The sequence below is a fragment of the Phyllopteryx taeniolatus genome, chromosome 2 (assembly GCF_024500385.1).
Source record: "Phyllopteryx taeniolatus isolate TA_2022b chromosome 2, UOR_Ptae_1.2, whole genome shotgun sequence".
Taxonomy (NCBI): domain Eukaryota; kingdom Metazoa; phylum Chordata; class Actinopteri; order Syngnathiformes; family Syngnathidae; genus Phyllopteryx; species Phyllopteryx taeniolatus.
In genome coordinates, this window is record NC_084503.1 from 35545487 (window position 1) to 35568956 (window position 23470).

Consider the following 23470-nt stretch of genomic DNA (forward strand, 5'->3'; position numbering starts at 1 on the left):
TGCAGAGCGCAAACTATAACCAAATATAGAAATGTTGTGACATTTTTGGCGACAAGATGTTAAAAAAAAAAAATTATTTTCTTATTATGCAGGTGTATTATAAACAACAACCCCCCCCCCCCCCCGCCCCCCAAAAAAGTTACTAAAGCAGGATAATGAAATGTGTGTGAAAACAGTGCATGTTTGTGATGTTCAATAAATTCAGACTTCACCACCATGTTTACATCACATACTGTACTGTGCAGTAATTTGCATTTTACATGGGTCATGCCAGCCTTCATAATGCCCACTTTACAGAGACATCTGAAAGGGAACAATGCTTTACATTTGTACATCAGCCAAGCTTTTTATGTGGCCAATCCTTGTGGTGCTCTGAATGTAAGGCTGCAATCCATGGACGTCCTGTCACCAATTTATGTTTTCCTCCCAGGAGATGCTTTTCCAGGCCTTCATTGCATCCACCTTCACTCACTGCTTGTTTGTGGTTCTTGATACCTTTACTTTTGTGTTCAGTAAGTGAAAAGTATACAATATAGAAATATTATTTGTCCAATTATTTTTTATTATACAGTATATCAGTGTTGTGAAATATTTTAGGTACTATTTACTATAGGATATATATATAAAAATCCTTTCAGGTGCATGAGCTTGAAAAACAATGGCAGCAGCAGCTGCAAAAGAGCGATTAATAATTATTAATAACTTAAAATGACCCAAAATTAGATCATTAAAATAAATACAAATCGGTGTGTAACTGAGCAAGTTTTCGTAGCCACTTTTTGAGGGCTCTTTTGAAGTAGCCAATGGATCACTTGTTTTTATTTCCTTTTACAAGTTATTCCCCTGCCTTGCTCTAGGCGATCTATCGCGTCTATTTCTATGCTCGGCTCAGCTTCCCGTGCGCGCGCACCCTGCTCGTTCTTTTCCATCCGCGTGGCCGCGAGTTTGCGTGTGTTCACAAAGCCGGATTCCACCTGGGAGATAAAAATGAAGTCTAAAGACGTTGTTGAAGTTATCAAAGGCATGGACGAAGAGATTGACACCGCCGCGGACCTTAAGCCGTCAAAGGTGACTTTTAAATCCAAATAGCTCGTGAATGCGTCGTGTTCCCGACCGCTTCGACACTTGACAACATGTGGTGCGGCATGCTACATACAATTTTGGATTAACGGCCAGCCAAAATGTGACACAATTTGTCTGAATTAGCTCTAAATAACGCGGCTATTAGACCAAATGTTCTGAGTGTTGCGTATAACAAAAATATAAAGTCAGAAAACGTCTTTTCGTCGCCGAGTTAGGGTTGCACACACGTTAGCATTGTAGCCTAGCAAGAAGATCACGTTGAAAGGCCACGTGAAGATCAGATCTTTAAACCATGCGGACACCGGAAGTCGACTGCGGAAAACTTTTCTCAACGTACACGAGCACAGTGGAGCTGCGTTTTCGTCGCATTCTGAGGACGTTACCGTTAAATCCCATTAAAAAAGTAGGAAGTAGGACATAAGTATTTGTAATTTTAGTGGTTATTGAAGATCAGCATTTGTCACATCTTTGCGATGGCGGTATGTCGCAACAAATGCTTATCAGCCATCTGCCTAAATTTTATTTGTGAAATATTTTTTTTTTTTGTAACTGAAAAGCCATAACCATAGTAATTTGCTTTCGAGGTAGCTTGAAGTCTATTGTTGCAAACAATCTTAATTTCTACTGGCAGCCTCGCAAAGCATGTTTTTATTCTAAGAAAAAACTATAACCATATTTTTTTTCATTGGGTAGATTAGAGTATTATTATGCTGTGAACAAACTTCATTTGGCTTTTAAGTCTGACCATAAAAGAGTTTTGGTAAAAACAAACACACAAAAAAAAATACCATGTTGTTTTGCATTAGTGGTAAATTAGTCTATTTTATGTTGCAAACAAACGAAATTCTATTTGGAGCCTCGTAAAACTTGTTTTTTTTTTACTGCAACTTTTAAAGAGCATAGTCATGCAAGAATGTGGACTAAAGATCTTTAACCAATTAAATTGTATTTTCTAAACATAAAGATCAAATCCAAGGATGGCAAGAAACTGAAGAAGAAGATGATGCAGGAGGAAAAAGAAGAGCCGGACTGTGAAAGTCCTGTACCAAAAAAGAAAAAGAAAAAAGACAAGCCGGTAGAGGACCAAGTCATTGGCCAAATAGATGAATCCACAGACGCGAATGGCCACACTAATATTTCTGAGCCACCAACGAAAAAGAAGAAAAAGAGCACAGAAGCAGTCAAGGAGGAGGTTAGTTCTGGTGTAGTCTTACAAAGTGGTGTTACTAACTAAACTAAATTGTAATCCTGTTTTTTTCTTTTTGTTTTTACATTTTCTTGGTTTTAGATGAAAAAGAAGCAAAAGAAAGCAGTCGTTGAAGCTGAAATCAACGGACATTCCATGCCAGAGACACCAGCTCAAACCCCCAACCAGACACCATCTCAGTCAGACGACTCAACCAGTGAGAGTGAAAAAGAAACTTTAAGACTGGTAATTATATATATTTATTTTAAGATGTCATACTTTTACAGAAGTAACAGTAGTCTTTAATAGTTTGTTTTCTCCTAAATATTTAACTGGAAGTCATTTAATTTTCACATCATTGACCTTCTCATTTAGTCTTTTTTTTCCCTTCATTTCGAAAGCTGTCTCATTTAATTTACGGTTTCTAATTGTTTAGGAGGAAACGCCTGAGCAGAAAGAAGGAGCCTTCTCCAACTTCCGAATCTCTGAAGGCACCATTCAAAAACTTAAAGGTACCAATCACGTCTACTTTCACGCACTACACAAAACTGCTGTCAAAAACTAGTGTGAATTGTTGCATGGCTGCGTGGCGCCTGTATTTGAACTAGAAGTTAGTTTTTGAATAAAGGATCCATCCATCCATTTTATGAACAACTTAGCCTCACTCGGGCCGCAGGTGAGTTGGAGCCTATCCCAGCCGACTTTGGGTGAGAGGCGGTTTACCCCTGAACTGGTCACCGGCCAAATACAGGGCGTATATAGACAAACAACCATTGATGCTCACATTCCAACAAGCAAATACAGAAGAATTGTGTGCCTTTGTTAGAGGCAAAACCAATTGTCACGACTAGAAGGCAGTGCTCTATTTGTTATTCTGGTACATGGCTTATGGGCTACAGTTTTATGGAGGCACTGGAGTGCCAAAATTAAATACTATACAAGTCATTAAATAAATGTGTCATGAAGTATTTCATTATGTCAGTTTATTTAATTAATTCATTTAATTATTTCAGTATTTGATTTCAAAATGAATTATTTCAGCATTTCAATATTTATTTTTCAATATTAATTGTTTTTATTTCAACATTTATTTCCCTTTTTATTTATTTAGTTTAGGCACTTCTGTTCCACTGTGCGCATCATGCAATGTATATCTCTCATTCTCGCCCATCAAACCCACTTGACAGGCAGTAGGCAGCGATATTGTGATACAGTGAATATTGTGACATCCCTAGGAGTTACACTAACTTGCGGTTCAAACGAACCAAAGACTCATTACTGCTTGTGTCTGTTACGATCACTTGGTAATCAGTTCTGCGCTCTGCCATCCCATTTTTTTCTTGGCCTTCATGCTGTCACTTTCTCGCTCTCTTTCAGCTCGGGGAGTTTCTTACCTGTTTGACATTCAGGTCCAGACGTTTGATTCTGTATATGATGGGCATGATGTACTTGCCCAAGCCCGCACAGGAACAGGAAAGACTTTTTCCTTTGCCATCCCACTGGTGGAGAAGCTCCAGATGGATGGATTGGAGCGGGCAAGAGGCCGTCCTCCCAAGGTGTGCACACTTTAAAACATTATTTTGCTGTTATCGTGTCCTTTAACCTTATCACAGAGAGATCAGAACCTGTTAAAATATTTGTATTGAATGATTTTTTTCCACATCTGTCTGCAGGTGTTGGTGTTAGCGCCCACCAGAGAGTTGGCTATCCAGGTCACTAAGGACTTTAAAGATGTCGCCAGGAAAGTGAGCATTTGCTGTTTCTATGGAGGCAGCTCGTACAACCCACAGAGTAAGTATTTTGCAAATATGCACGCACACTTAAAATCTAGTTGGGTGTAAAGTGTTGAAGTACTAGTTCAATAACAAACTAAAAAAAGAGACACCAATGAAAACAATACTTATTTTGTGCAGGTCTTTTGTTGTCATGCTACTAACAGCTATGAATGTTCTTTTTTTCTTTCCCTTCTTACAGTTGAAGCTATCCGTAATGGGATTGATATCTTGGTTGGGACTCCTGGTCGTATTAAAGATAACATTCAGAATCATAAACTTGACCTCACAAAACTGCAGCATGTGGTTCTGGATGAAGTGGACCAAATGCTGGACATGGGATTTGCTGAGCAAGTGGAAGAAATTCTAGCCTCCTCCTATAAGAAAGGTATTTGTTTACTGTTTGATTTAGATGTAAAATGCTGAAATGAATTTAAATTCAACCATGGGAAAATCTGATGTTCAGCATTCAGAAAATTGTTCGTTCTTTGAGATATGAAAAACAGTTTTTGAAAAGGCAATAGTCATGTTTAGTGCTGTAAATGTTTGCAGCATTAGTTGAGGACCGTGTAACCAATACAGGTTGTCTCATGAATTATATTAGTGATAATTACATCCAAAACATGGTCATCATGCCCTTTTTATGATTACATTGAACAATCCATTTTGAGATGTTCTTCCACCTCAGATATTTTAATGGAGTTGATCAGTTTCAGGTTTAACCTGTTGCATCAACACTTCTTAGCTTTAAAGGCAATTTTAAAGTAACATTTTAAGATTGGAGTGAAAAAATAAGTATACCACAATTAAAATTGAGATGTAAAAAAGCAATTGTTTTCTGAAGATGACAACAGTGCCTATTGTGTGTGCGTTCCACACCAGATGGCGATTCCAACCCCCAGACTCTCCTGTTTTCGGCCACCTGCCCCCCATGGGTCTACAATGTGGCCAAGAAATACATGAGGCCCGATTGCAAGCATGTTGACCTGATTGGCAAGAAAACACAGAAAACCGCAACAACTGTGGAAGTAAGTGTGGGTGTGTGCCCATATAGTCAAAGCAAGTGAAGTGAAGTGTTATAGGTTAGGAGGGTCATACTTTTGCGGTCTGTAGGACAAGATGAGCTACAGCGACGCAGGCCTCTGCTATGGCAACTTGTCTGCTCAACGAGTTCAGATGAAGATTTTAATTAGTTCCCATTAAACGATTGATTTAATTTTCCCTATGGTCATATGCCCACCTAGTCTGTACAACAGAAATATAAACTGTCACTAAACAGCATATACATGGCCTACTCTATGCAGCATCTGGCCATAGCCTGCCATTGGTCACAGCGTGCGGCAGTGATAGGAGACGTGATCCAGGTGTACAGCGGCAGCCAGGGCCGAACCATCATCTTCTGTGAGACCAAGAAAGAGGCCAATGAACTTTCCATGAATACATCTATCAAACAGGTAAGCCATGTGCACTTAACATATAGCCACTAGTTTGCATCTCATGATTATTATGCTGAATACTGTGTTCCCCTGCTATATTTGTTTGTCTTAAGCAGTCTTTTTTATGGGTTTTTACATTTACATTTAGTTACTGTAATGCCCTCAAATGTGGGAAAAGAGAGCTACAGTCGCCAATGCACTTTTCAGTCATTTTTTTAATGCTGGGAGAAGAATAAAACATACACAAAATGAGCTGTGGGCTGATGTCCTACACCATCCCACCAGACCCTGTCTCTTAAAGGCACATGGATGTAGTTAGACACTACTGTATGTATGTCAAATACTGTGTAAATGAATGTAAAGCGAGTGGTAAAGTTTTTTTTGTTTTTGTTTTAAATTTTGTATCGTCACTCTAATGCAGATTTTCACAGTACGAGTGAGTCTGAAATGTATTCCCTGTGGTGAAGGGGTTCACTAACAAGAATCATTGAGCGTTTTAAGAGCTGTCCACATCACAGTTTATGCAATTCAATAGTCTAATTTGAACGAAATTTTGGTTTGTCAAAATGGTTAGAAGCTGTCATGTTTTGGATCTTTTCCATGTGGGTCATGTGACAGCATTAAAAAAAAATTGGGATGCTCAGCTCATTTGTTTTAGTTATTGCTGATTGAATTTTATTTATCAACCATTTGCATCTGTGTTAAGCTTGTTTCAGAAGTATAACATTAATGTTGTGTGTGTGGATATAAAACATCTCTCCAGAGTACCCAGTCCCTCCATGGTGACATTCCTCAGAAACAGAGGGAAATGACACTGAAAGGCTTCCGGAACGGATCCTTTGAGGTTTTGGTGGCCACCAACGTGGCGGCCCGCGGTTTAGATATCCCTGAAGTTGACCTGGTGGTTCAGTGTTCTCCACCCAAGGTGTGACATGCTGTTAAACTGAACTTTTATTTCATGGTAAACTTGTCCCATTACACATTTCAATGAAACTGTTTTCATCATCTCATCTACACTTGTCAGGATGTGGAATCGTACATTCATCGCTCAGGGAGAACTGGCAGAGCTGGAAGGACTGGAATGTGCATCTGTTTCTACCAGAGGAGAGAGGAGGATCAGCTACGCTATGTGGAAAACAAAGCTGTATGTGTCCTCCGTTAGACCAAAAAGTATCAAAATAGCTTTGAGAAGCGAAGCTACATGGAAACTTCCAGTAAAACAATTGCTGATTGTGTCAAAGCAAGCTGAGATGTTGATTATGAAGTTAAAAGTGGATGTATTTGCTTTTGATGCAGGGCATCACGTTCAGACGAGTTGGTGTTCCCACTGCCAATGACATCATCAAGTCATCGAGCAAGGATGCTCTAAGGTGTGTTCGGGGCATAATAGGAGTGAGTCTGCAAATTATGGAGGCAAATGTGTTGCATCTGGATATTTTCAAACAATGACTTCCTTCTGTTTTCTTTTGGAATATAACACTGCTCATGTGGAATTGTCATATTTGAATCAGTTTTTGATTATTTTAATTGATTATTTTATCCAGGTTCCTAGACTCGGTTCCAGCGGTTGCCATTGAATACTTCAGAGAGTCCGCCGAGAAACTGATAGAGGAGAAAGGAGCAGTGGACGCGCTGGCTGCTGCCTTGGCACACATTTCTGGAGCTACAAGTTTGGAGCAGCGGTCACTGCTCACCTCTGATGCTGTAAGTTAAAATGGACACACTGCATATGAAACTACTGTGCTTTTGTAGCCTGCAAATCAGTATTGATGGTTTCTGCTACCATGCGGACTGGGAGGGTAGCAACAATTTGAGACTGATAAAGACTGCAGACCTTGTCTTTTTTTAAATGTATGTATTTATTTTATGCAGGCGGCATGGTGGACGACTGGTTAGCACATCTGCCTCACAGTTCTGAGGACTGGGGTTCAAATCCCGGCCCGCCTGTGTGGAGTTTGTATGTTCTTCCTGTGCCTGCATGGTTTTTCTCCGGGTACTCCGGTTTCCTCCCACATCCCAAAAACATGCAGGGCAGGTTACTTGAAGACTCAAAATTGCCCGTAGGTGTGAATGTGAGTGCAAATGGTTGTTTGTTTATGTGCCCTGCGATTGGCTGTGCCCGGCGACCAGTTCAGGGTGTACCCTGCCTCTCGCCCGAAGATAGCTGGGATAGACTCAAGCACGCCCGCGACCCTAGTGAGGATGAGCGGAAGGGATTCAATGAAGATTATTTTACGCAACTAAATTGTGATTCTTAATCATCTTTTTACTTGTTTAGCTCCGAATATATGTTGTTCTTGTTTTTTTCTCCAGGGTTACACCACCATACAGTTGGTATGTTCTCAGGAGATGCATAATCTGGGTTATGCTTGGAAAAACATCAAAGAACAGCTCGGAGAGGATATTGAAAACCAAATCCATAGAATGACCTTCATCAAAGGGAGAATGGTACATATCGTGTACTTCAGTGCTTTGCAACCTTCCTCAAACATCTTTTTAAAGTCTCCACACTTTGAAAGCCACTGACATAGATGATATTAATAATGTTTGTTTTTCCTCCTAAATGCAAAAAGTCATCATTTTAACAAATGTATTTCCAATAGGGTGTTTGCTTTGACGTCCCACTTAACAAAGTCAAGGAGATTCAGGTAAGAACAGATATATTCTCATACGACACACAAATTAGGAGAAAAATGGTGAATGTTAAATTCCTGCAGGGTAGAATTGCACTGTTAATACCTTGTTTAAACAGAAGAAAAATTGTCTGAAGATGAAGGTGCTGAAGCTCTATTTGACATAAAAGTGCACAGGTCAACAGTAACAAAATAAAATAACGCTGTCTGACTGATTCCTATTTTGCCTGAAAAATATGAGGAAATATGGCAAATGTAAATTCATGCTAACGACAGTAAAGTCCAGTCGCTAAAAAGGCCTTCTGGGAAAGTACTAAAGCCAACGTGGGGCCTTGGGGAACCTTACTGATTTCATTTGCCACGACTGTGTGCAATATTTATTTGTGTTTTTTTTGTTTTTGTTTGTTCAAAGTGCCCAAACTTTATTCTCTTCCTATTTACTTTGTCTTTCGCAGCATTTCTAGGATGCACAAGTTGTTAAATCAATCAAGTGCGCCAAGAACTATAAATTAGCTTTTTGATGATTAATGGATTACATTGTCTTACTAAATTCCTCAAGATGAAACAGTGATGATTCCCCATTTCTATGCCCTTCAAGGATGTCATAACGATTCGCCCAGCACATCATTTTTTTTTTAAAGAGCCTAATGGATAGAAAATGATTTAAATGTTATGGTACAGTGGTACCTCTCGTTTGTTTGCTTGTTTTTTTCTTGAGTTTGAGCAAAAAAATTACTTATGAGCGCTAGCTGTCGTGACAGCTTACTTCCCAACAAGCAGCAGTTGGCTAGATGGTGACAATAAAAAAAAAAAAACAGTGCTTCAAGCTGTTGAGTTCCACTGCCAGTTGAAGTGTACTGGAAAACTAAACATTAGACAGGGAATCGTGTATTCAACCAAAACTCCCTTAATTTTGTTTTACAAAAATCTGCTATCTTAACAATGCAAAATATGATAGACTGGTTAATAAAATGTTGCAGTAATTATAATAGAAACCTTTGAACAACTTATTTTAAGCAAGTGTTACTAACACATCTAGACAGATTCCACAATACTCAGAGGCATTTTTCTTTAGCCTCTGGGAAAAGCAATAAATATTGCATCTTAGTTCCGCGGTCTTGTGGTACGTCATCAAATTGGTTCCAGTTTTGTCTTCAGGTCGTGTGTCTGTATTAAACTGCCCCCTGGTGGCCAAGCCATGCACACCAGAAGGGGATCAATGTTCAACAGGGATTAAAGCATGAAATCATTATACACTGTTTATTTCTTTACATTCTATAACTGTTACTTTATACATGTTTTTTTGTGCTTTTGGGGGTTGCTAGAACAGAATAATGGTAATCGTATTCTATTTGTAAGTGTGTTTTGAGTTACAAATGTGGTCACGGAATGAATTAAAGTTGGCACCGCTGTATTTTGTGTAGTGGTTTAGTTGTGGTCATATTCACAATTTTCTTGTTGCCTCTTGTTGGTTGAATAGGAGGGCTGGAAAGATTGTCGCCGATGGCAGCTGACAGTGGCCACAGAGCTCCCCGAACTGGAGGAGAAGCAGCAGAGTAGCGGCGACAGGGGAGGAGAAAGAGGAGGAAGATTCCGAGGTGGACGGGGCCGGAGTTTTGGGGGAAGCGGTAGGCGTGGTGGTAATGGGTTCCGCAGAGGCAGCGGCGGTAATGGCAGAAACAGAGGCGGACAGAAACGCAGTTTCAGCCAAGCGTTTTGATCGCTGAACCGCCAAACATTTGGACTAATGGGGCTGGCAGTGTTTTTTATTGGCTGTCAATTAAGAGCCATATTTAGCGGGTAAAAGTCCCCTTGATGATACAATGGTGTGAGGTATTCATAAAATGTATTTAAAGCATATGTGCAACATAATACACAAGCAGGTTCTTTCTTTTGAAAATAAATTGCAATGCCTGTTTTCTGAGTAACTACCATCTACTAGCACCTCACATTGGACCAATGGCACCCATTTGTAATAAGACTTAGTTCCAACTCAACTGACACGATTGAACGTTCACTTTACAAATCAGTATCTTACTGAAATCCGAAGTGAACGTTAGTGAAGGAAGGAGTGAGTATGCCGCTAAGTGTTTGGGCACATCTTATTACTTAGCATTTGGGGAAAAGTGGCGGCGAGAGGCTCTCATGTGGGAGGTATATAGTTTGTACCCCCACCCTTGGGGAGGAGTGATCACGGTTGTCAACCTTTATAGTGGTGGAGTCTCTTGTGCTGCCCTACCTCAACTAAAACATTCTCCCCAAAATATATTGGATGATTGCTTTGCAATTGCCTCTTTTTACTACCTGTGTTTGACTGCTCCTCTTAATTTCAGTGAAGTGTTCATTAAAAAAGGTCAACCACAGCTGTTTCTTCAATAAATGTAACAACATACATACTGTACATCAAACACACAACACTGACAACACCAATATTGTAAGTACCCTTTGAAAGAAAACCCCACAATGGATTCCCCAGTAACTGATAGAACTTGAATTTGCCGAAAATACACTGACAAGCCAGAAGCTTCTGGGACCTTTACACAAAGTTAAAGCATTTTGCCAAGTCACATCAGCTCTGTGTGAAAGACAATGAGGTGTGACGAAAAGAACACTTACCTATTGTGAAACCTGGAGGAGGCTGTTGTGGTGTGTTCTGAGGCTGCTTTGCACTGGGTGTATTGAATCTGCAGTATACAATGCAATCTCAACACTACGTAGACATTCTGGAGCAAAATGGGTTGCCAAGTGACAGAAAGCTTGGTCTCAGCTGCAGAGTGCCAACTCGTAACAGCGTAGTGTCCCAAAACAGATGAAAAGACCTGAGAATGGCTAAGAGTGGCCTTATATGATCGCTGATCTCCTGGAATAAGTCTCAAACATTTATGAAAGTAGAAGAATGTATATTATTGGAGGGCCCAAGAAAATATTATTTTCATTTTGTGTCAATATTAAGGGGCCAAAAATTAGTTTCCCCCCCTTCCTACTATATTAACAAATTAAATGAATATGAATAAAGGGTTAACCCTTATATTTTTATGGCAACAACAAAAACTCAAAAAGTAGTTTTCTAATATTTTATTGCATTACACTGAAAACAATTTATCAAACCATTTTTTAAAACAATGTTAGATTATGTTCAACAGTATAAGTCAAATATTTCTCCCACCTATGTGCAAAAGTTGCATTTTAAATCATTTTCAGGAGTGGACTTGAGATTCCAGTGAGTAATGAATCATTTCACAGTCCCACAAAAATCAAAACATTTAAGTACAATCACAATAGACTAAAACAGAAGTATATTACAAATGGTGAAGTTACACTGATTTTTCTATGCATGTTTATGTATGAATGTATCTTTTCCCATCTGTGACTCAGGGTACAAAGTTGATACTGTATATCAGATGAAACTATTTCGGAATGCTTGTTAGCACTTTCGACTTTGGCTTCTGATAACAGAGTAAAGCAAAGAGAAGGTCAGCAGTGAGTAACAAATATTGTACAATCCCGCGAGACAGTCCTTGTCAACTACAAGTCATCACTTGTGAAGCTAAGTCCACTGGTGTGATGGTTCTCTAGAGTAAAGTCATCGTCTTCATCCTGGGCACACGAAGAGACATGAACACAACGAAAGTCATAAAATGAGCAGATGACAATGTCACTTTTTTGATCTAAAAATGATAATGTTATCTAAATCTATTTTTAAAACAGACAGATGGGCTAGGTCATTTAAAAAATAAGTAAAACAAGAAAGGTGAAATGAATATGCAATATTTAAAATTATTTTAACAATATATTGAATGATAATTTTCCCTCCATGCATCCATCCATTTTCTACTACACTTAACCTCACTAGGGTGATGGGTATGCTGGAGCCTATCCCAGCTAACTATCGGGCAGGACGCGGGGTACAACCCGAACTGGTTGCCAGCCAATCGCAGGGCACATACAAACAAACAACCATTCCCACTCACATTCATACCTATGGGCAATTTAGAGTCTTCAATTAACCTACCATGCATGTTTTTGGGATGTGGGAGGAAACCGGAGTACCCGGAAAAAACCCACGCAAGCACGGGGAGAATATGCAAACTACACAGGTGAGGTCGGATTTGAACCCGGGTCCTCAGAACTGAGGTGGATGTGCTAACCAGGTGTCCACTGTGCCACCCATGATAATTTTCCTGAACTTTTATTTTCATTTATTCCTAATTAAACTTTAATTAACCTTATGTTTTTGGTACACAAAAAAAGGTCCATCGGTCAATGTGATCTGCAGTGTATATTCAATCATAAAAAAGTTTTAATTTTTAAATAATTGTTTCTGTGATTTTTACATTTGGAAAATGTTATTTTCTTGAGTTTAAAACGACAACAAACTGTGTCTTTGTTAACAGTTGCTGAACTCTTTTTAAAAAACAAACAAACGTAAATCCAAACGGGTAAGGGTGGGCATTGAAACCCACTGACCCGAATTTAGCTCGGGGTGGGGTGGGGTGGGGGGGGGGTACGTCATTCGAGGCGATAAAATTTCCATCCACCCCACCGTCGACGATTAGTTTTCAAGGGGCCTCGCCAAAGCCTAATGTGCAACAACCCACCTTTGCAAGCCACTGATCTAATCAGATGGCAGTTAATATGGATGTTGGGGTTGTAATTGCGTGTCTTACTTACATCGTCTTTTGATTTGTAGTCCTTCTCCGTGCTGCGGTATGACACCACATGGATCAAAGTGTAGACCCTGTAATCAAATGTAACTCAATTAGATCAGTGCTTGCCACCATATCTGAGGCCCTTTTTAAAAATGTAAATAACAATACACAATGTGTGGTGTTGAGAAGGAACCGTGTATGTTTGTGTGTACCTGTGATACAACATGGCAATAAACTGGACGATGAGAAGGATTGCAAAAGAGAACAGAAACATCAAGCTGAGAGGCTCCACCTGTCAAGATAAAAATGGCATAAAATGGCATTAAATAGGACAGTTCACCATGATGTTACGTGTTCTTCCAGGTGGCAAAAGCCTAAGTGTTCTCTGATGACACTACTAGTTTACATGTTTACTTCCATGTCATTTGACAAAGGCAGAGTGAAAAAAAAAACAAGGTATGAATACACTATTTTCCTTTTTGGGGGGAATTGGTATGGGAAGTCTACTCTACTGCCGTAAGTTTGAATGTGTGAAGTGTCAGTCGTGACATACATTACAGAGATGGGTTAGGCATTTGACTTGAGTGTCCAGTTTTATGACTCGCGTCTTGCTTGCCAAATACTTAAGAAAGACTTGAATTGACTTTAACTACGTGACTTGACAAGTAATCTCGTTTAGAGTTGGAATTCTACATTTTAACTAAGTTAGTAGGCCTCTTTTTTTTTTTAAAGTTAGAAACGTTTTTTTTTTTTGGGTGGTGGTGGTGGGGGGGGGTCATTCGCGCCAACTTGGCAACACAGTCTACGTTGTTACGCACTTGGCAGTGTGACGTAGCCACCTGCATGAACAACGATGGACGCAGCTCTAAAGATAATACAATTTGGATTCAAGAATTATATTGACGACGAAGTATACAAAAACAGGATGGCATGGAACTCGCGCATTAAAGACAACGACGTCGAACTTCATCCTTCACTACAAAACTCACAAAGGTAAGCTAATTTATCAGTTTAGCTAGCTGGTCAAACATGTTTCATAAACTAGTTTCGGACGATTAAAAATAAAAATGCTGTCATAGTGAACGTTTCAGTACAGCTAAGTAACTTTACTAGGGGTGGGACGCTTTATGATAATTGTCGGAACCTTTCGTTTCGGTTCGTAGGGACGCAAAAGTCTTTCTTTCTCTCTCTCTCTCAGGCACTCTAGGGCAGAAAATAGCCCCTAAACTATAATGCCAACCGCTGAATGCAGAAATGAAGCGGCGTTGCTAGTGTAGTGGAAATTTTGAAAAAGGTTGCGGAGACGTTTGCGGCCATGACGAAAGCGCTAGAAGATGCCAGGTGCGTTATAGGTCTACCGTATCGGATCACATTGCATTACGATCACAGTGCAAAAATTTTGTTAACAAATGCATTCCAATATGACTCGGTACAGTACAAATTTGGAGTAGCTTCGTGTGAATATAATTTTCATACTTCTGAACGTGTTTCTTGAAGTGTCACCATTAAAAATGTCATCTGTTGTGTCGGCTCTGTGATAAAGCTGTCTGCACTATGTTTTAAAAATTGAGACCACAGCATATGAAACAACCTTTCATCTAATGACAATTGTCAGTTGTCCAAAGCCAGTGCTTTTAAATAAATTAACAAATCTGACTGAATGATTTAATTAAAATAGGGGACACGGGAGGAATGCGGATTTTGTTCACATAAATTCATTTTTGAAGGATGCCAGCATTTTTATGTCGTGCATTTTTTCCTTAATTAATCTCTGTCATTCTCCTTTAGCCCATTAGGTACACATCTAATTATATTTGACCAACAGAAACCAGTCTGGGCTTTTGCTTAATTATGTTCTCTTAAGAACCGTAGGAGTTACAAGGCTGTTATCAAAAAGTACACAGCATAGTTTGTTCAGAAATAGAGTTAAATTGAGTTTGAAATACAACTTTAAAACAATTCAGTGCAATAAATTCAATCATACTCTCGGTTGTTGTTCATTTTACTTTTATAAGGTGTGAATACTTTTTTCAGTGTTATGATTTATGGGGAAAGAAACTGTGAAAAAACATTTTATTACCACTCCAATATATGTTGCAACTGCAAATTTAGTGGCGACTTGACTAGCATGATTTATTTTTTTCTCACAGTGACTTGGGACTTGCTTGAGACCTGCACATATGTGACTTACTCCAACCTCTGCTACATGAGGTAAACTGCTTGGGTGGGAGACCCAACACCAGCTGTAATTTACATTTCAACGGGTAAATTGATTCAGGAATTCAGTAGACAAGATGGAAATTCAGACATAGTTAACATAATATTGTTGAGGGACTGGCTTATTAATTCAGGAGATAGCAATAAATGAAATTTCGTAACCTTGGTCATGGTAGATGTAGCCTAAAGGCTCGCATACTAACATAATTTGTAAATGAGCTTAGCCTACCATTTGAGTGGTTATTTTGTTGACTGATACTGTTTGACTTAAATTTTTTTAGACTATAGTAGGTGGTCTTGTTCCCTTTTAGCTAACTAAGAATGCTATGATCATTTTAGTTTTCAGTTGCCCAAATTATTGGCGTAGGTGTGCTCCGGATGGTGAAATTGACAGTGCATTTTCGGGGTTAAACGACATTAAATTTTTTTGTAGTCAACGCTCAGCTGAGGAAAGTAGATTCATCGTCGACTAATCAAGGACATTATTTATATTTCATAAATTGTCAACTCGCTATTCGCGCAAGTGTTTGCTTTCAGCCTCCAAATACAAGCTCATTCTCCCTTACACTATGCTCCCCGCTGTCCCTGGGTGCAGTCACCTCACCCCTCGACTCACTCTCCAATCACATTCAGACACCTTTATTGTCTCGCTGACAATCAAAATTGGTAAAACTCTTAACTAGCAATGTGACAAGATTATCCAAAAAATGCAGAGTCTGGTTGGAATGGCCACTTGAACCGGAGTACAACGTAGCAAGAATTTTGAGAATCGGATGATTGATTCCGCAGAAATGCATTTTTTTTTTGTGTCAGAAAAAATGCCCTTTTTGGGAAATGTTTTTATGTGATATCGCCTATAGAATATCTGGTATAGTTCAGGGGCTACCCCGCCTTTTGCCCAAATTCAGCTTTTTGGGAAATGTTTTTATGTGATTATCGCCTATAGAAAATCTGGTCCAGGGAAGGGGGTACCCCGCCTCTCGCCCAAATTCAGCTTTGATAGCACCAGGCAGTCTTGCTACAGTATCTTCTTTGTACAACCCCAATTCCAATGAAGTTGGGTTAGAATTTAGAACGCATTCCAAAAAAGCTGGGACAGGTGGCAAAAAGACTGAGAAAGTTGAGAAATGCTCATCAAACACCTGTTTGGAACATCCCACAGGTGAACAGGCTAATTGGGAACAGGTGGGTGCCATGATTGGGTATAAAAGGAGCTTCCCTGAATTGCTCAGTCATTCACAAGCAAAGACGGGGCGAGGTTCACCTCTTTGTGAACAAGTGCGTGCGAAAATAGTCGAACAGTTTAAGGACAATGTTCCTCAACGTACAATTGCAAGGAATTTAGGGATTTCATCATCTACAGTCCATAATATCATCAAAAGGTTCAGAGAATCTGGAGAAATCACTGCATGTAAGCGGCAAGGCCAAAAACCAACGTTGAATGCCCGTGACCTTCGATCCCTCAGGCGGCACTGCATCAAAAACCGACATAAATGTTTAAAGGATATCACTACATGGGCTCAGGAACATTTCAGAAAACCAATGTCAGTTAATACAGTTCAGCGCTACATCCATAAGTGCAACTTGAAACTCTACTATGCAAAGCAAAAGCCATTTATCAACAGCACCCAGAAACGCTGCCGGCATCTCTGGGCCCGAGCTCATCTAAGATGGACTGATGGAAAGTGGAAAAGTGTTCTGTGGTCCGACGAGTCCCCATTTCTAATTGTTTTTGAAATTGTGGACGTCGTGTCCTCCGGGCCAAAGAGGAAAAGAACCATCCGGACTGTTATGGACGCAAAGTTTAAAAGCCAGCATCTGTGATGGTATGGGGCTGTGTTAGTCCCAATGGCATGGGTAACTTCTGTGAAGGCACCATTAATGCTGAAAGTTACATACAGGTTTTGGAGAAACATATGCTGCCATCCAAGCAACGTCTTTTTCATAGACGCCCCTGCTTATCAGAATCAGAATCATCTTTATTTGCCAAGTATGTCCAAAAAACACACAAGGAATTCTATCTTCGATAGTTGGAGCCGCTCTAGTATGACAACAGACAGTCAATTGACAGAGAACACTTTTGAGACATAAAGACATTGAGAAAAACAGTCACTGAGCAATAAAGGGTTGGTAGTTATCTGGTAATGCCGGTACAATTTTTTTTTGAGCAAGACTATGCCAAACCACATTCTGCACGTCTTACAACAGCGTAGCTTCGGAGTAAAAGAGTGTGGGTACTAGACTGGCCTGCCTGCAGTCCAGACCTGTCTCCCATTGAAAATGTGTGGCGCATTATGAAGCGTAAAATACGACAACTGGGACCCCGGACTGTTGAACAGCTAAAGCTGTACATCAAGCAAGAATGGGAAAAAATTCCACCTACAAAGCTTCAACAATTTGTGTCCTCAGTTCCCAAACGTTTATTGAATGTTGTTAAAAGAAAAGGTGATGTAACACAGTGGTAAACATGACCCTGTCCCAGCTTTTTTGGAACGTGTTGCAGCCATAAAATTCTAAGTTAATGATTATTTGCTAAAACAATAAAGTTTATCAGTTTGAACATTAAATATTTTGTCTTTGTAGTGTATTCAATTAAATATAGGTTGAACATGATTTGCAAATCATTGTATTCTGTTTTTATTTATGTTTAACACAACGTCCCAACTTCATTGGAATTAGGGTTGTAGAATTATTCATGACGTTCACCTGATGTTCCACTGGATTAATTTCGATATTTTTTAGAATGGAATAAAAAAAGCAAACAACAAAAAAACAACAACCTTTTGGGGTAAATCTGGCAGTGCAACCCCAAAGACAACATGGTTTTGTCATCGTTTCAGTTCAGGCCAGTGGCATTTACTTGCGCGTTCTGCGACCCCGAAGTATATTGACAAAAAACATTCTGAATTGTTCTTTAATACTACAACTACTACGAACAATAATAATAATGATAATGTGTTTTCCAAACCTTGAGGTAGTCTCCAGATATTGTTCCATTTGAATAGTATTTAGGGATCTTGATGCTTATGACATCATTTCCAATGGCTTGCAGGAAGAAGGTTGCAACCACCCACAGCACATTGACGATAAAATAGAGGAATACTGCCTGTTGGGGGTTGAGGAAAAATTAACACAATCATTTAGTACTAATACATTTTGAGTATTTGTCCACTGATTTTTGTATCCTAATTAATCTGTCTCATTGACTGGAAGGAAAGCCCTTTGAAAAGCAGAAGTCAGGAATAGTTTGAAACAATCACTTCAGTTTGAAAGGGAGTGGCATCTTCATCTGTGGGACCGTGGCCAACCAATGATTTGGACAGATCTAAACATCCTTACCATACAAAATATTGGAAATATAAATAATCAATTTCAGGCTCAAACAGTTGTCTTCATAATTGTCTTAATCAACTGTACAGGCCAATATTTTCATATGTAAATATTCTAAATTGTCAGACAACTGTAAAATCAAGTTCACCACTAAACACTTTTAAGTTTAAGGACAAAGTAATTTTCTAACACCAACTGTCACCTAGGTGTAAAATGAAGTTAAAGCAAAACTCAGTCTACTTTTGATAAGTCATGAGGCGTATGGCAGGTAGCCAGTCAGTTGTTATTTTGGAAAAAGGGTTGTAAAAATTGTGTATCAAGACCCTCTAAAATGAATCCTTTGACACTGGCTGAACTGAGCTCTTGTGAGCTAGTTTGTGCATCATGATTTCATGCTTCAACGCCTATTAACATCATGCTTCTACTGGTTTGTGTGTCTTGGCCACCAGGGGGCAGTATACTACAGACATTCAAAATAAATGAAGAGTTTCACAACTGGGTGACTCAGTAAGCTGCAGTAATTCGACTTTACACCGATCTGATCGGCCTGATCGGTATCGGCCGATAATTGGGATTTTATGCTAATCTGGATTGAAGTCATAATTTGCCGATCTGATCAATGACTTCATTGATCAGCTCCGCAAAATACATTTATTCCGTGTCGCCATCGTGTGCAGTATTGTTGAATCCAAAAGCTGGTTTATTTTTAGCCTTGTCGCGTGTAGTAGTACTGTAAATATCTGACAGCCAATAAAGTTATTTAAAAAAAACATGTTGGCGGTATGGACAGACCCCTAGACGTGGGAAAAACGTGTGCTGGTGGTCACTGGTGCTCGGGAGAGGACTTTAATTCAAGGCTTCCTTGAGGTTTGTTCACGTACTTTTAATACGATACGGCTCACAAGTAGGCAACAAAACTTGATGTAGCCTAGCAAGCTAGTGCTAGCATTAACGGTTGTACCGCCGTTCTGTCGAATCATGCTCTGAAGTTTTGGTGTGTGTGAAGTAATTTAATTACCCATCCATCCATTTTCTACCGCTTATCCGAGTTCGGCTCGCGGACTTCCCTCTCCCCAGTCAGTTCATCCAGTAACAATAAAGTAATTTAATTAAAGTAAGTTAACACCCATTATTTCTGTCATGACCTGACTGATTAGAATACATGACCTGAAGATATTTTTGAAGATACGCAGTATACAGTACACGAGTATATACAGTATGAACAAGTCATTTAAATATAAACAGCTTGAAGCAAGAATTTGGCCTCTTTTTTGAAGAATTGTTCACTATCTGCTGCTTGTTGTGAAGTTCCCTACCACCGTTTCGTGCATGTAACTCAAAAGTTTTGCTTGCCACTCAAGACAAAAAAAATCATCCGAGCGACAGCTCATATCTTGAAAATCTCGTAAGTTGAGGTGCCACTGTACATAGAATGATTCCCCTACAGGAAGGGAAGTTTACTGACCTTGTTGCGTAGCGACTTTAGCTCTCTGGTGACCTCTTCTAGATGTGCTTTAGTGTCTACAATGGGTTTCAAATAACGCTCGAGCAGCTTTCTCCAGAAGTCACGCTCATCCTACATGCACATACATACAGCAGATGTATTTGCTTCAGTTGCGCACTAATTTAAGTTTTTATTTTTGTATTTTTTTTTTCAGCCTAACTATGGTCTCTCAGACCTAAAGGCTGAATCAGCCTCTTACCTCTTCGAGTTTCTGCACCTGAGGGGCAGTCAGAGTTTTCTCGATAGCTCTCTTGACTTTTTTCTCTAATCTTTCCATGCGACTGGTTTTGAGGGTACGCCGAGCCTACGTAGACACACACACGCACACACACACACACACACACACACACACACACGGAGAATCAGAATCCTATTATATTTGGCTCGTTAAGAGCCCGGTAATCAAAGAGACAGTTTAGATGTGATAAAGTTAACACATTGGTCAAATCTGTCATGGAAAATACAGTAATATTTTTTTATTCTGAATGTGGGTCGGAGGAGCCCAATGGATTCTTTATGTGGTTTTACAAAGGTCAATTTCAGAACATGAATTTCATTGCTTTGCCTGTCATTATTACTACCTGCTCCATCAATTCTTGTTGTAGTTCCTCCAGTTGGCTTTCTGTCAGAACGTCTTCAGGTCCTACTCCATACAGTTGTCCACTGAGAGTGTCTGTTAACATTAATATCAACTCCTCACACACATCCTCTTGATTCTTGTTGCGGAGGGAGTACCTGGTTTTCAAAGAATGAATCAGAACATTTCTGTGTACATTTCCAGTCATTGCAACATTTGACGGACATAATGTGATGAAAAAAATTCTAATTTTTGTTTTTGTAACACTATTCCATACCGTATTTGTTCTTTTAAGTTCCTCTTCAAGTTGGCAAAGGTCAACTTTTTTAGAAACTCTTCTTTGACTGGATTTACCCATTCTAAGAAGACATGCACACAAATACAAACAGCGCTTTAAAAAAAAAGATATATTCTAATCGTAATTATAATCTATAATCATGTGATGCAATTACACTGCATGCATTTCAAATCAATAAACATTTGGTACTTGAATTCTGATTACAACTGCTGATTTTCTTTCTCCCCTCCTTGAGCCGTCACCTTATCGTGGTGGAGGGGTTTGTGTGTCCCAATGATCCTAGGAGCTAAGTTGTCTGGGGCTTTATGCCCCTGGCAGGGTCACCCATGGCAAACAGGTCCTGGGTGAGGTGACCAGACAAAGCACGGCTCAAAGAACCCTTATGATCACGACAAAAAATGGACTCAGGTTTCCCTTGCCCGGACGTGGGTCACCGGGGCCCCCCTCTGGAGCCAAGCCTGGAGGTGGGGCTCGAAGGCGAGCGCCTGGTGGCCTGGCCTGCACAGCCTGAAAGGGTAACATGTGTGAGGGGCCGTAGGGGTCGGGTGCAGTGCAAGCTGAGCGGTGGCCGAAGGCGGGGACCTTGGCGATCCGATCCCCGGCTACAGAAGCTGGCTCTCGGGACGTGGAATGTCACCTCTCTGGCAGGGAAGGAGCCCAAGCTGGTGTGTGAGGTCGTGAAGTTCTGACTAGATATAGTTGGACTCTCCTCCACGCACAGCTTGGGTTCTGGTACCAGTCCTCTCGAGAGCGGTTGGACTCTCTTCCACTCTGGAGTTGCCCACGGTGAGAGGCGCCGAGTAGGTGTGGGTATACCTATTGCTCCCCGGCTCGGCGCCTGTACGTTGGGGTTCACCCCGGTGGACGAAAGGGTAGCCTCCCTCCGCCTTCGGGTGGGGGGGGGCGGGTCCTGACTGTTGTTTGTGCCTATGCACCAAACAGAACCCGAGTGGTGTTCTGTTATTGGACTTCCGTGCTCATCACGGATTGTCCTTAACGAACACCATGTTCAAGCATAAGGGTGTCCACACGTGCACTTGGCACCATGACACCCAAGGTCGCAGTTCGATGATCGACTTTGTGGTCGTGTCATCGGACATGCGGCCGCATGTCTTGGACATTCAGGTGAAGAGAGGGGCGGAGGTGTCAACTGATCACCACCTGGTGGTGAGTTGGCTCCGATGGTGGGGGAAGATGCCGGTCTGACGTGGTAGGCCCATTCTGCTGGGAATGTCTGGCGGAATCCCCTGTCAGAAGGAGTTTCAACTCCCACCTCCGACAGAACTTTGCTCATGTTCCGGGGGAGGCGAGGGACGTCAAGTCCGAATGGACCATGTTCCGCGCCTCCATTGCTGAGGCGGCCGACCGGAGCTCTGGCCGTAATGTGGTTGTGCCTGTCGTGGCGGAAATCCCCAAACCCGTTGGTGGACACCAACGGTGAGGGATGCCGTCAAGCGGAAGAAGGAGTCCTATCGGGCCTTTTTGGCCTGTGGGACTCCTGAGGCAGCTGATGGGTCGACCGGCTGGCCAAGCGGAATGCAGCTTTGGTGGTCGCTGAAGCAAAAACACGGCCATGGGAGGAGTTCGGTGAGCCCATGGAGAAAGACGTCTGGACGGCTTCGAGGAAATTCTGGTCCACCATCTGGCATCTCAGGAGGGGGGAACAGTGCACCATCAACACTGTGTATAGTGTGTCCGGGCTCTTTCTTAGAGATAGGGTGAGAAGCTCGGTCATCCGGCAGGATCCCAGAGTACAGCCGCTGTTCTTCCACATCGAGAGGAGCCAGATGAGGTGGCTGGGGCATCTGATTCGGATGCCTCCCGGACGCCTCGCTGGTGAAGTGTTCCGGGCACGTCCCACCGGGAGGAGACCCCGGGCACGACCCAGGACACGCTGGAGAGACTACATCCTTCGGCTGGCCTGGGAACGCCTCGGGATCCCCCCGGAAGAGATGGATGAAGTGGCTGGGGAGAGGGAAGTCTGGGCGTCCCTGCTAAAGCTACTGCCCCCGCGACCCGACCTCGGATAAGCGGTAGAAAATGGATGGATGGATTTTCTTTCTTTTTTTACAGGCATTCAGACTCTGTTTTGTTGTACAAATGTCATTGAATACTGTATACACAGTAAATTAACCGTTTGAATTTTTTGATTGGCGAAAGCTCATCTCTTCAGCTTGTTTTTGTTTCAGTTATAGGGCTTCTCACCGCTAATAGGAAGGTCTTCACTGTCTTGTTTGTCATCATACTCATCATCATCATCATCATCATCATCATCATCATCAGATGGACTTGTTGAAATACTCTGTTTTTCCACACTATCATCACTACACACACACACACACACACACACACACGCACACACACACATCAGGTACACGTTTGACTATTTTTACAAAAGAAAAATACAGTTGACCTTCAGAACTCAAATGGTTTGGCAATGGTTTGTTTTGTGCCCGCATTTTATTTTGCCTAATATGTGTAAATGGAAAGTATTTGCCGAGGGGACCAGTGCTAAGTCAAATTATGTACTCCTGCCTAACACTTAAAATTGTGAACATTTAACTTCTAGTTAATGTTAGATGTTTTGTATCTTGTTTCAGCTTCGGTCGTATTTTTAAAGTGCTCTATAAAAAAAGCAGAGTTGGGTTCAAATGGTTCAACTCTATTTCATTAATTGTGTGGGGTGAATAACTGAACTTTGAGCTGCCGATTGCAGTGAATTATGATAGGTTACTCAGGGCCACTGTAATTCACAAAGAGGTGAATAAAAAAAAAAACTGAGTTA

The 23470-nt window shown here is 40.8% G+C and overlaps 2 protein-coding genes and 1 long non-coding RNA gene across 4 annotated transcripts in view; 2 read left to right on the forward strand and 1 right to left on the reverse strand.

The window, feature by feature from the left end:
* Positions 1-908: 908 nt before the first annotated feature.
* Positions 909-10473, forward strand: ddx21 (DEAD (Asp-Glu-Ala-Asp) box helicase 21). The gene is made up of 16 exons (XM_061765989.1): positions 909-1068; positions 2048-2275; positions 2372-2515; positions 2706-2781; positions 3647-3825; positions 3943-4060; positions 4244-4429; positions 4924-5069; positions 5346-5495; positions 6241-6402; positions 6502-6621; positions 6774-6847; positions 7022-7181; positions 7791-7925; positions 8081-8125; positions 9591-10473. Exons 1-16 carry the CDS (start codon positions 988-990, stop codon positions 9828-9830), a joined length of 2244 nt encoding a protein of 747 aa, XP_061621973.1. The 5' UTR covers positions 909-987; the 3' UTR covers positions 9831-10473.
* Positions 10474-11436: 963 nt separating this feature from the next.
* The window catches only part of chs1 (chitin synthase 1), a 29120-nt gene continuing 17086 nt past the window's right edge, over positions 11437-23470 (reverse strand). For both annotated transcript variants that reach the window (XM_061765988.1, XM_061765987.1), the window contains exons 27-35: positions 22891-23009; positions 20665-20746; positions 20392-20545; positions 20010-20114; positions 19772-19882; positions 17945-18082; positions 12972-13051; positions 12782-12848; positions 11437-11707 (exon numbers count right to left, since the gene is read on the reverse strand). In XM_061765988.1, the coding sequence (XP_061621972.1) occupies positions 11636-11707; positions 12782-12848; positions 12972-13051; positions 17945-18082; positions 19772-19882; positions 20010-20114; positions 20392-20545; positions 20665-20746; positions 22891-23009 (928 nt within the window). In that variant the 3' untranslated portion in view covers positions 11437-11635. The remainder of the gene's footprint in view (positions 11708-12781; positions 12849-12971; positions 13052-17944; positions 18083-19771; positions 19883-20009; positions 20115-20391; positions 20546-20664; positions 20747-22890; positions 23010-23470) is intronic.
* On the forward strand, positions 13678-23465 carry LOC133474359 (uncharacterized). The gene is made up of 3 exons (XR_009787468.1): positions 13678-13752; positions 14910-14970; positions 22875-23465. It is a non-coding gene; the product is annotated as an uncharacterized LOC133474359 (long non-coding RNA).